The sequence below is a fragment of the Camelus dromedarius genome, chromosome 2 (genome assembly GCF_036321535.1).
Source record: "Camelus dromedarius isolate mCamDro1 chromosome 2, mCamDro1.pat, whole genome shotgun sequence".
Taxonomy (NCBI): domain Eukaryota; kingdom Metazoa; phylum Chordata; class Mammalia; order Artiodactyla; family Camelidae; genus Camelus; species Camelus dromedarius.
Window position 1 is genome coordinate 109317823 of NC_087437.1, and position 13513 is coordinate 109331335.

At 40.8% G+C, this 13513-nt stretch overlaps 1 protein-coding gene across 4 annotated transcripts in view; it reads right to left on the reverse strand.

Annotated features, from left to right (window-relative positions):
• Nucleotides 1-13513, reverse strand: part of GRIK1 (glutamate ionotropic receptor kainate type subunit 1) — a 354685-nt gene that overhangs the window by 88181 nt on the left and 252991 nt on the right. For all 4 annotated transcript variants that reach the window (XM_010977372.3, XM_031458530.2, XM_064496747.1 and 1 more), the window contains exon 7: nt 7838-7981. In XM_010977372.3, the coding sequence (XP_010975674.2) occupies nt 7838-7981 (144 nt within the window). The remainder of the gene's footprint in view (nt 1-7837; nt 7982-13513) is intronic.

Here is a 13513-nt window from a genome sequence, read left to right on the forward strand (position 1 = left end):
AATTGAAGGAAGGACCAGAAGAATTCACTCTTCCTTTAAATCTAAAAGCCCTAAATGTGAGAAGATGCTAGGATGAATAGTTTTCATGTACACAGTACAAGCTAGGAGTCAGAATGCAGGTAATTTTCAACAGGTACAGAATGAGAAACACAAATGGAAATTTTTCTGAAGAGTAGAAACTTGACTGAATTTGCTGCCAGATCCAATGTCATCTAATTAACCCAAGGGACAGCCTGTCCTGACAATCAAAATCAGATGGCATGCTGTAATGGGGACTGTTACTCAGTGATGCCACAATAGGGTAAAATCATGTCAAAACTTATGTTTCTCCAGGGACATTTTTTTATTCAACTCTGTAATTTTTCACCTGGATTCCATTAAGGAAAAAAAAAAACCCACTCAATGCTGACATACGAAGTAAAAGTCCAAATAAATATCAAAGCAAATATAGATGCCACAGTGGAGAATTTTATCTTTTACTCTTTGATTTTTAAAAGCTTGAATTTGAATATCTTGTTTATGTACTGAAAATTCTAATCTTCATTGCATCAAAATAAATCAATAAATCACATTTTCATAGTAAAACAGGGGCAGAAACCTGCCCATATTTAATACAGCTGTCAGTGATATCCCGTATATATAATGTTTCACTCCTATGTAGTAAACTTATTTTGGAGCCGATCAATTAGGAGCTGTTTATATAGTTTAAAATTAAGTATCAGTTCAGCAAAGTTTATTAGGAGTTTGCTAGACTTTAGCATCCTGGGTTCAGTTCAACAGGTGTCTATTAAATGCCTGCCATATACCTCATGGTGCTGTGAAGTCAGAAAGATAAATTGACTCTGTCCTTGTCCGAGGGAAAGATCTTACAATGTCCGAAGGAAGCATGTGAAGTGCTAACATAGAGATGTACAGGAACTATGAAGTCCAGTAGAGGACTTATCCCCAAACAGAGGTTTGAGAGAGGGCTTGCTGGACTAAGAAAATTAATTCTGAGATGGAGTTAGCCCACGTGAAAAATGAGAGGCAGTGCTTTCCAGACTGAAAGGAGTTCAACAAAAGGGGTGTGATAAGGCAGGTTTTAGTCAGGAAAAGAGAAACTCACCTGTCGTCCCTGTATGAGAACAGCACGGTAGGTGAGGGAAAATACAAGTAAGTTTGTGTTGCTAGAAGTTACGGTATCTACTATGCATTTATGTACATCACTCCACTTACATGGAAATAACAGTTGTAAAATGGCTGAGACTCAAGACATGGGACTTAGTTAGAGGCTATTTTAATAGCTCAGGTGAGAAATGATGAGGGTGGTAGGCAAGGAACATTGTTAAAGAATATTTAGGGTAGAAAGTTGGACAGGTCTTAATGAGATGAGTGGGCTGAAGTGGATGGAGAAGTTTAGACAAACCCGTAGAGGTCTGGTTTGAATGACATGGTCTATCCTACTGGAATGTGTCAAGTCAGGTACCTATATGATATCAGGAGACTAGAGTGGGTAGATAGACACTCCCAAGTGTCTGATGCATATGCACAAAGGAAGTCCCCTCAGAGATTGTTCTAGATCAAGGATTTACAAAAAGGGTAGAGGTGATTGCTAAAGAGATTTCTCTGGAGACAGCTGTTGCCTCTCTGTAAGTTAACACTTCTGCTTTCAGGATACAATTTCCTAACTCCATTTCTAGTGAGTAGAACTTCCTGGGGGCCATTTAGAGAAATCCAAAATAGGTTGGCTACAGTTGAAGGTGCAGAAGACCAATGGCTGACTCAAACATGAGAAATTTAAGGTAGACAATAGACTATGGTGTGATTCCCAAGTGACAAAATAAGGCTACATGAGAGTTAACCAATTGAGATGGTGGGCCAACCAAGAAGTCTGCCATGTCACAATTAGAAACACACCTAGAATTTCCAAGGAAAGGATGAGTGGGCGTTTCCTTTGGATGCACAGTGCCTTGGTGGGACTGTCTTGGGTTATACTCAGTGAGGCTATCTAAAGGGTGGAGGAGACTTCAGCAGAAAGAACAAGAGGTGTACTAGTGGATGCCAAGGGGATGAGGAAGTACAGTACCCTTCCATCTACAACAGGGATCCACTGGTCATGGTCAAAGGAACATCAGGAGAGACTGACCAATAGAAAGTCATGAAGAGCCATAAAGTGCTTCAAGAAAGACAGCTTTAAAAATCTACCAGACTTACCAGGGACACCAGCTTAATATAGGATTTTTCTGCTAAGCCTGGAGAGTACTGAGTATCCCAGCCAAGTAAGAAGTGTCCGAACGCTTTCTGAGCCTGGTAGGAGGTCCAACAGCTAAGGGTGTTGAGAGGAAGTAAGCAAGGAAAGGAGGAAGAGGAGAGCCAACCATACCACCACTTCCTGAGAGTCTTCCAGCAAAGCTCAGGGAGAGAAGGAATCTGACGGTAAATCAAGTTGGATTTTTGATTGATATCTTAGACTAGATATTCTAATTACTAAATTTAACTTAAAGGGACTCAAGGATTGTCATTACTTTAGTAAACAAAAATGTCATACTCTCTACCCAGTTTTCACTAAATAATTTTAAGCGGGAAGAAGAATAAATTGGTTTTGCTGTCCTACTGGTTGTGTTCAACATACCAGTTACATCGTCATTTATTGACATTGAGCCTGTTGTAGCAGTAATAGATTTAACAGATAAAGTGATGGGTTCTATTTGGGAATTTGTTGATATGAGAGTGGCAGCAAGACATCCAAGTGGATTTTTCCAACGAGGAAGTAGTTGAATGAATTTAGACCTAAATTCATTTTGGTCTAAATTTAGAAGAGGGGAGAGGAGGGTATAGCTCAAGTGGAAGAGTGCATACTTAGCATACATGAAGTCCTGGGTTCAATACCTATTACCTCCATTAAAAAAAAAAACAAACTAATAATAAATAAATAAATAAACCTAATGACCTCCCCCTCACCATCCCCCCCCAATTAATTAATTTAAAAAAAGACAAAAATAAACTTTAGGAGAGAAGTTACGGCTGTAAATAAAACACACACAAAAAAGAAAGAAAAAACAGTTGTTCTATTTCTTTTGAACAAACTATTTTCCCTTTTATCTCTTTATGAGTGATAATACTTCCAAACCAAGATGTCTTCAATTTCTCAATAATCATGGGTTTATCTGTTTCAATCAAACCTACACAGAGCTACCAATGTAATCTGATTTATCATTTCATCTCAGCCTCAAGAACAGTGAGTTCTTATCAATTATCAATCAAATTTGAATTTCTCAGCAGGTAATTTTCACCAATTGTCTCTCCATATTTATGAAAACTCATTTCTAGCCACTTCCACATGGGGCCACTCCATCTAAGCCCAACAGAACTTCTAATGTTTCATTTAGATTTTTGGTATTCACCATATTGGAACATTCTTTCAATCAAATTCTGCCTTTCATATCCAGTTCAGACACTCTTAATGTGAGTTTCAGGGAACCTAGCATGATTGTAAAGCTTCTGAGATTGCGAATTTGTATGCCTTTCTTGGGAATAACAGATATATGGTTCAAATCAGTTTTAATTTAGGGTCTGTAACCCAGAAAATAGTTAAGAACCACTGACTTAACCTGAAATCTGATACACTTCACTGCACGCACAGTTCACTGCTCTTCCCAGTACCTGTGATTACAGACTTTCCTCTGCCCAGATGCTCTGATGTACTTGCTCTTTCTACAGCTGTTCCCACTGATCTCTCTATGGCTATCTGGAACTTACTCTGGGTCCAGAGTAACTCTGGCCACAGGCAGAAAGTGCTTCAGCTTCCTCAGCCCCTACATTCAGCCATCATTTCCCAGACGTGGTTTGACCTGAGATGTGGTTTGCTAGGGTTTTCTTTTAGCTCCGCCTGGCTGATTGTTACCTAATGCCTTTGGGTGCCTCTGGAACAATCGTGTGTGCTCAATGATTGAAAGCTCCCGCCTTCCCTGGCATCATTGCACTTGGCCTCTTGTGTGCTGCACACCTGGCTGCATGGAGCTCCTGATTTTCCACTGCCAGGTCCTGTCCTCCTTTTTACAAACACTGCTTCTTCATCTTGGGCTCCAGTGATAACAATGATGACGCCAAATAACAATACCAAGAATGCAGCTCTTACAGGTGCTAGATAATATACTTAATGCTTTGTATGTGCTGCCTCATTTTCCCCTGACAACAGCCTTATATGGTACACATTCTAGCAAGAACCTCCCATTTAATGGTAGCTACCCTTTCTTGAGCAACCACTACATGCCAGACATTTTGCTAGGCTGTACATGTATTAAATGTAATCCCTACAAACATATAAAGTGGGTATTTTTATCCCCAATTTATAGAAGAGGGAACTGAGAAAAAAAAAAAAGACGCTAAATGACTAGGTTTACACAGATGGCAAACTGATTAAAACTCAGTTCAGAGTTAAGCAGGCTGCTCTTTCCTGAGACCGCTGCCTCACTCTCCCACTGGAAGCTAGGACCCCAGGAGACAGATCTACCCAGGCCCTGGTTTCTGCCTTACTGAATCGTGTCTGGATATGATATTCATGTGCCAAAAGTGACCTATGGTGCTTGCTCATAGATGGTGTGCGTTCTTCAGCTCCTCTGCTTTTCACTCGTACACGTATCCATTCACCATCTTGTCTGGCATCTATTTACTGGGTGCTTACTCTGCGCTCAGCATCGTGCGAGGACCAGGGAATCGAGAGTGGACAAGCAAAGCTTGCAGATGGACATGCAAACAAATATGATGGTCTAACAAGAGTGATGATGGACGGAAGGAGACTGGATTTGTGAGTCAGGGCCAGCAGACAGAGGCTGGTCCTTGAGCTGGGTCATAAATGGTGATCCAGAGGAGGCACTTCAGTCAGAGGCAAGAGAATTTGGAAGAAGCACATGGCAAGTTCAGGGAATGGCAGAAGGTTCAGTAAATGCCGGGATAGAGGCAGGAGGTAAGAGAGATGGCATTGGGAGTCAGGGCCCAGATCACTAGGGACCCTGCGTGTCCTGCTGAATGGTGTAGTTTCCAACGAAAGCTACAAATGAAGCCTGGCATCTCTCCACTATGTAGAATTTATATCAGTAGACAGTCTAAAAACATGTCTTCTAATTTGGGGATGATATCCCCTCTTGTGCCAGGTTAATGTAACTTATATAATAGAGTCCCAGGAATTGAGTTACCGAGGGAACTTATAATCTAACATGCATTTGTTTAACAAGTGCCCAGAGAGATAACACTATAACACACCCTATCATGTTTAAAATCTTCCTTAATTCTTCCTGTCTTTCTAGTTAGCATAACGCGCTGGAAGGTAGTTGGCTTGAGAGACCTGTCTGAAAGGCTTACTGGTTCTAAATGATGTGTGGAGTTATCAGGGACTAGTGCACACGCAACTACCTCTTTGCTCGGGAAGTTTACCTCCTGTAACAAATTTGATCTTCACCCCATAAATTCAGTCTGCTGACTTGCTCCTTTATGCTATTTCTGATTATAGTTTTGGAAATCATTTAGACAGTGATAGTTACTAAAGGAAAGGACTGGGGGAAGTTTTTGGACCAAGTGACTTAAAAGCCAAAAGCTGAAAAGTTTCATTGTATTAGGTTCTCATTGAAAGAAAAGATCTGCGTTTTCTCATTTCTGCACGTTTTAGTTTGTCTTAGCATTTCCTCATCTGGTCCTTCAGCAGGCTGGGGCATTGCTCCTGTTTACCAGCTTTCTCATCTCTGCAGGTGCCTACACTCTGCCAAAGGTAGTGTAAGTCGTCATGACTCAGGAGACAAAAGAAAGGATGAGCACAGGCTCCTAATGCATCCTTCCCTCTGCCCCCAGCTGTGGAGACTGAGAATGGGGAATTTGCTTTTTGGAGTAAATGAATGTAAAATGCTTTCTTGCCTTCAATGGGGTCCCTCATCTTACAGCTCATTATTTCTTTAAATGTATATAAATAAGACTTGGTAATTTCACCTTCTTTTGCAACTTAAGTACATGCAAAAAGGTGCTTGGGGTGCTCCAGTGTGTTTAATCCCAGCTTTCATGTGGTCTCCTGCCTCTCCTTGCACTGGTACAAGATAGAAGGAAACCAGCTGTTTTCTAGTTAAGGATCAAGGTGATCAGGATGGCGATTCAGGACATAACCACGATCGCTGCAGGGAGAGGAGCGGCTGCGTGATGCTTTCCTATTAGGCACAGTATGTCTGATCGAGGTAGCTGTCAGAAAGGGTACTTCATGTCATGCAGATCTGTGATTTCTTTGTTGTTGTTGCTTCTGTTGCCAGTTTTAAATTCCTGGCATCACCCTCAGTAAAATGGAACGAGGGCTGTTATGAGTGGTCCATTCCAATAGTAAGAGAATAGCTAATATTTCAGATTCTTACTATGTTCCTACTTACTCTTCTCAAGTATTAACTTTACTCTTTATCCTCAAAATAATTATGTGAGATAGAAGGTGTTATTCCCATTTTACAGATGAGAAAACTGAGACACAGGGAGTTTAAGTAACTTGTCCAGATTACATTGCTCATAAATGTTAGTGGAGCTGGAATTTAAACTCAAATAATGATGATGCCAGGAGTAGGATGAGGTAAGAGAGGTGCCTAGGGCGCAAAATTAAAGGAAGCACTCCTTCTCAGTCTCCTGTAAGTGCAGGGTTCAAATCTGAAAGTTAGTGCCTCTTTAAATTGTGTGCCCAAGGCACTTCTTTGCTGCTTGCCACATCCCAGTCTCAGCCTCGCAAATAACCTTGGTTTGGAGCCTGGGTAGTGTTAACCTTCATACCTCCTGCCTCTCTGGTCCTGACCCTTATGGACCAGAGTCAACCTTCAATGAAGAAGTAGATTGAAGAGCCCGAAAAAGGGTCAGTAGGTACTGAAGAGACCAGCAGAGATAAAGCCCAAAGTAGGTATCTTTCTTCATATTTCTCCCTTGCTCTTAGCTGGGCATCCTTCTCTTGGACTGTGCTCCCTGCCATTCTTCTCTTTCATGGCTTTGTCTCACCCCAGCCTCCTCCAGTACAGAGAGAAATAAAGATACTCTTCACTTGAGAGGTAGATGTCTGTATCCCACAGAGAAAACATTAGAGCAGCATCACCGTGTATGGTGTATCCTCAGACAGACCTGGCTGTCCTCAAGTTCTTTATTTCCTTTTGTCAAATCCAGACATACTCTGAGGTGTGTGTCGGGGTCAAAGGTAATCCAAGGATTTATATCAATAAAGCATCTCAGGATCTTAGAACAGGATCTGGTGAAGGGAAATCAAACTGCCTTAGAGAAAAGGAAAGGGTGCCCAGGATTTCAGGGAACAGTGAGTACTGTACCCTTGGAAATCCTTTCATTTATGTGGTATGTTTTGAAAGGGACCAGATTTTTCCAGTTAGCTGACAAATGGTGAAATAATCAGTGTATCATTAGGACAGAGGGGTCCTCCTGTTCAGTCCCATAGAACCCACGACTAAGGAAACCACTGGGACTATGGGATGACAATATGGGAACTATGTCTGGACCAACCTACCTACCCCTTGACCCACAGGTGATAGAATAAGCACCTGTGAGTATCACGAACACGTGTGGAGGGCCAGCAGCAGGTGGCGCCAGCGCTGAAATGAAGGAAGGTGAATGTTATGATCTGTTAACTACTTAAAGTTTCTCATCATCACGTTGGAAAGTTCCTGATAGTTCTTCTAGACAAAACTTTACCAGCGAACTCCCAGCAGACTGACTGGCAACGCCTTCTTTTCCCTTACAGACATCATGCCAACAGAGCCCTATGGGAAGGACCTCGCCAAATGGGCAAGGCCAGCAGCGCTAAGCCAAAGGAAGAACTGAGTAGTGAGCGAGCAGCACTTGCCTCTTTGATCAGGTTCATAAATCTGGGTCCAAGGCGCCATGGCTTGTGTCGATGGCACTGCAGGGAGCTGACAGTCAGCTGGGAAGCCCGGTGGGAGGCAATGGCCACCATGTACACAGCATCATACATCAGGGCCGCTTCAGTCTGTGGAGGAGAACACACACCACATGCTCAATTCCACCTTTGCTTACCTTCCTTTACCTGTGCAATCACCCTGCTTGCCTCCTTATCCCCTATTTGTCTGACTCACCAGCCATTTATTCCCCAGCTAAGTTTTGCTCTCCAATAGCTATTTTTCTCTAAAATGATACTTCATACTCCAGAGTAAATTGTAGTCATAGCTCTGCTTTGTTTTAAGTTCTTAAAAAAAAATAACTCAGACCAGCCACAAAAGATTTGATACAGGGAACACATATTTTTGGAGTGTCTTATGTTAAGCATAGTGTTCTGATCAACTACATTGAGGTGGAAGCTACAAAAGCTCCATATTTGAATATCGGATTTTGTTTCTCGGTATTTACCTGACTCTGTTTATCCATCTATGTCCTTATTTACATTTGGTAGAAAGAAAGTGTTGGGAGTAAAACTAACGTGGTTTCCAGGTAAGGATACTCATGTTGGTCACTTCCATTTACCAGAGTCAAGAAGGTTGCAGTCATGGAATGAGACTCAACAGCAGATTTGGGGAGACCCTCTGAAGAACAGACATGTGTAACTTGCTCAGAAATTGTATGTTCTTGTTAGCACTTGCTTTCCTGATAGAGACTTCAAGTAGTCATTCCTTTTGTGGGCTGGGCGTGTAGTTCCTTGATTCCTCATGAAATTTCTCTCATCTGCAAAATTTCACATAATACCTCCAGCATTTTGTACACTCTCCTGCCCTATGGTTTTCTTGAAGGATAAAATCTTATAATACTTTCATATTTTACTTGAGGGTTTTCATAGCAACTTCGAACATATTAGCTCACTTGAAACTCTTGATAACCCCACCAAATAAAGCAGAACAGATGGATAAAACTTTATTATGTAGGACACCGACCTGTAGACGGTATATTGATTTGTGTAGGGTCACACATGTAGCCAATAATTGGTAGCGTTAAACCAAGAATCCAGGTCATAGAAGGAAGACTATCACGTGGTTTTCCGAAATCAATGGATTCATTCAACATTTACTGTGCATTTTTGAACATGTCTTGATGGAGGTAGAAAGAGAAGATAAGGGGAACTCCATCTTGCATTCCGTCAGTTTTTGAGTCCAGAGAATATCTCTGCGTTGAATACTTACTATTCTGTGCAATCGCTAAAATTGCATTTTCCACGCAGTAGCGTCGTAGCCATTTGTTTTCACATCTGTTTCTCAGTAAGAATGTAGGTTTCTTTGTAGAAACTGCTCAACTTCATTTTCTTAGTGGCTAGCACAGTTCTTGGCACATAAAAGTTGTTTGATAAATGTTTACTGAAGGAATTAATGTTATTTCATGCTTAAAATAAAATATACTTTTGTGAGAACTGTATAATTTCAAGGTTTTATGCTGTGTTTCTAAACAAGTCCCATCTGCAGTTCTTCACGGTACCTGCTGAGCTATTGAAGGGTGCACATGATGAACTGTTCCACTCATATTTGCAAGATTGACATGTAGAAGTTAGATTGGTGATGGTGGTGATGATTGTTAAAGCTTTAAAATATTCTGATGATTTCAGTTCAAAACTGATATAATCCATTTTGCAGATGAGAAAGCTGAGGTTCAGGGGAATTAAGTGACTACTATAAGGCCACCCTCAATCTACTGACAGAATGAGACTTTTATAACAATCAATAACAATAGCTGACATTTGTTGAGCACTTATTATATGTCAGGTGCCATTCTAAATATTTTGCAAAACATTGAATCTTCACCATAACCTGCATGCCTTTATGGGTAAAGAACTGGCAAGGTTCAGTGGGGTCCCCAAACTGGTGGTGGGAAAGCCAAGATTCAAATGCAGGGAGTTGGTGCTAGAGTTCATGCTGCCAACTGCAAAGCTGAGCTGCCTCTAAACCAAGTGTTTGTCTGGTGATTTAATGATTATAACAACAGATCAACAAAGGTCAGTATTCATTGACAATTAACTACATAACGGGCACTGTAAGTATTTTACAGATGTTATCACCTTTAATTACTAAAATTAAGCCTTTGAAGTAGGTTTTGTCCCCATTTTATGGAGAGAGAAATTGAGGCTTGGAAGTTTACAGAATAACGTCAATCACTTGCCTAGAGTTATGTAGCCAGTTGCAGGGAACGAGGATCCCATCTCAGGGTGGAAGCTTAACTTCCAGAACTCATGTCTTTCATCATCATGTGATGGGGGCTTGGACATGCTTAGCAGCGGAATATTCCTTTTTTATTTTTTTACACCTTTGTATGTATATTCACTAAGTGGCTGATTGGTTGATTTGACAGAGAAGTGTGAGGAGAGGAATTCCAATGATCTAACTTTTCCATTAACTTAAAGACTAGGATTTTAACTTTCTTTATCAACGTTGTCTCTACACTGGGCTGGGTAAGAACATGGTTCAAAAACATAGGTCTGATCAATGCTTTTCAAATTCAAAGAAGAAAATTATTTATCCTAAAACTATGCTGCCCCTTGTCATACAATGCTTTCTTAGATTGAAGAGATGTTTACTCCAAGTTTTTTTTTATTTATAGCATAATAAACTACCACTGAATTTCCTCCCCTTTCCAGTTTTGTGCTAGAGGTCTATTTGCCAAACAACAACTCTCAAGTCATTTTAGGTAAATTAAAAAAAAAAAGTTGGCTTGTATTTCAAATTTTATTTTTCCAAATGTGTTTGTGTTCACGTTTTATTTACGTCTAAAGCCTGGATGACACCACAGATGCTCAATGCCTCTAAGAGAATCTTTTTACAACAATATGGATCACGAAACAAGCATACAGAAAGTGAGCTTCTCTCCAGTGCACAATGCTTGGGTTATTACAGTGATGCACAATAAAGGATTAACTCAAAGTGTTCAGACTCATCAAACCCTGCACATCCCAAAGGAAGGACTAGCCTTTCACTGGCTTCTGGGAGATTACCTCCTTGGAATACCCTGCCTGATCAGGGTATCTTTGGGTACTGTAGATAGTTTATGCTAACAATGTGATTTACAGTGAATATTTGCTCACCGGGGGCTCTGGGCCGGGCCATATCAGTGTGACCTCTGGAGTGGCTGGAGACTAACGAAGCTGGGTGGGTGCTCTATGCTTATGTGACTGATTCCCCCCACCCATAAAATCCCCAAACACTGAGGCTCAGGTGAGCTTCCCTGGTTGGCAACACTTCATATGTGATATCACACATCTTTGCTGAGAATATAAAGCACATCAGTGCAGCTCTCCTGGCAAAGAAGAAGCTCCTGCATGTTGCTCCTGGACTTGGTCTTTTGTGACTTTTTCCTTTGCTGATTTTAATCTGTATCCTTTGGCTGTAATAAATTGTAACTGTGAGTGTAACACCTTTTCTGACTTCTGTGAGTCCTTCTAGCAAATCATCACATCTGAATGTGGGCTTGGGGATGCCAAGGCAAACCAGTGAGATGCTGTATCACCTTAGGGTGAGGACTAACCAAACAACATGGCCTTACAGAGTCCCCACATTTTTTTGCCTGCCTGGTATATAACTGTTGTTGGAAAAAGCTAGAAGAGACCAGGGTGCTGAAGGGAGACCTAATCTTTGGAAAGCAAATGAGCAAAAGGTATAGATTCTCCATCTCTCCATATTTGGAAATATTCTCACCTAACCTGGCATGGATGGACAAGTCAGTTCTCTAGGAGGGAAATACTATCAAATAACACCTCATTCCCTTCATTTCCTGAACTTCTTTTCTTACATAGTATTCACAGTTTCCTCTGCTACGATGCAAATATCTCACCCACAGCAGAGAGCTAGCAGGAATTTTCCTCTTAGTGTGAGTTAGCTGGTTTCTCTCTTTTCTGAGATGTGCCTCTTGAAATGATGAGGATTCTGATACGGATAGGAAGGCCAGCGTTTTGCCTCCATGAGCCCTACAAGGGAGCACAGGCTGGTGGGGGTGGATGCTTCTGACGGAGCCAAAGTGGTGGGAGAGGCGAAGAGCACTCAGGAAGCTAAGAAGAGCAACCTGCAAATGAGCTGGGGTTTGGAAACAGGTTGTGCAAAATAGTGAGGATATTACCACGTACTCACAATCTAGAAATGCAGTAACTAGGACAACAGCTCCAGCAGGTCCAGTGAGGCCAGCACAGAGGCTGGCACATTGTGAATCCCAGTGAGTATTTGCCAGCTTTTGAAAGAGACAGGGGTAGGGAAAACAGGACTGTATGTGGAGTTGGAAAACAGACCTGGGTGATTCCACTGGTCATACAGGGTCACACAGGTCTCAGCTAAGAGGCCTTTTTGGGCTACATGTGCAAATTGAGGAATGTTAACAAATGGGTTCTGCCTTGAACAGGACACAATAAGGATTCTGCCTCTGTATTTCAGAATGTCTTTTGTTCTTCTTTTAGTGACTACAAATTGGCCAAACAGCAGGTAGCGTCAAGTAAATTCAATTCTGTTTCCTGAAGGCTTTGTATATGTCACCTAATTTAATCAGCAAAGTAACATTATAAAGTATTATTATACAGATTTACACATGAGCAAGCAGGCTCAGACAGGTTAAATAACAGGTTATTTAGTTATTTAGGGGTATAGCAAGGACTGAAAATTAGGTTTCCTTTATCTGGAAAGATCTTGCTTTTTCTACCAAAGCCCACTGCTTCCTGTCCCTCATCACAGCGGTAGCAGTGGTCACGCAAGGTGGATGCTCAAGTTGGACACTCAAAATTGTCTTCTCCGTGGATCATGATTATAAGAAGCACTTACATGTAAGATAAGGGTGCTGACTTAACTTCATGTTGTGAATGCATCTGAAGAGCTGGGAAGGCAGATAACAGAATGATGGAGAAGCACCCATCTGAGAACGGACCACTCCATCACCCCAGTCTATCCAAAAGCCAATAGGTCGAATTAGCCCAAGTGCTGAGAGAAATTTATACATAGCGAAAAAGAATGAAGTTGATTTTACAAAATCACTCCAGACTTCTACCAAGTTAATTAATACTTCAGTTGATGAAACCTCCTAGCCTTTTTAAAAAAAATCTCAAGATGTTTTAAATAATGAGTTTCACTATTTTTGAACTCTATTAACTCAGTCACAGGTTTCTTAACTAACTTGAATTTTATGCCTGTTTTTAAAGTTAATATTTTTCTTTTAATTAAAGCCATGGTTCTTAAGTCTGAAGTCAAAATTTTTGGATTTAGACAATGACTTATTTATTTTCAGGTTTGGATGTGTTTTGACACAATAGTGTTCTTTGAAGATGTTTTCAAGTGTACAGAGCTCTAAGAAATTCTTAATAGTTAAAATATTAAAGAGGAAAATGAGTAAGTAGATGGGAAGTAAAAATACATATGTTAAACAAAACCCTGTGTTTTATATGCATGTGGACATCTATATATGTATGTGGCACAGACAAAAATATGACTATACAGGGCTACAGGTAAATTCACTTCAGAGAATGGTGGATAATGCGTGTGATTTTGGAGAAAGCGATCCTATTGTAGTAAGGGTATTACTTAAATATTAATAGTGGTTAGTCTATGGTTATTTT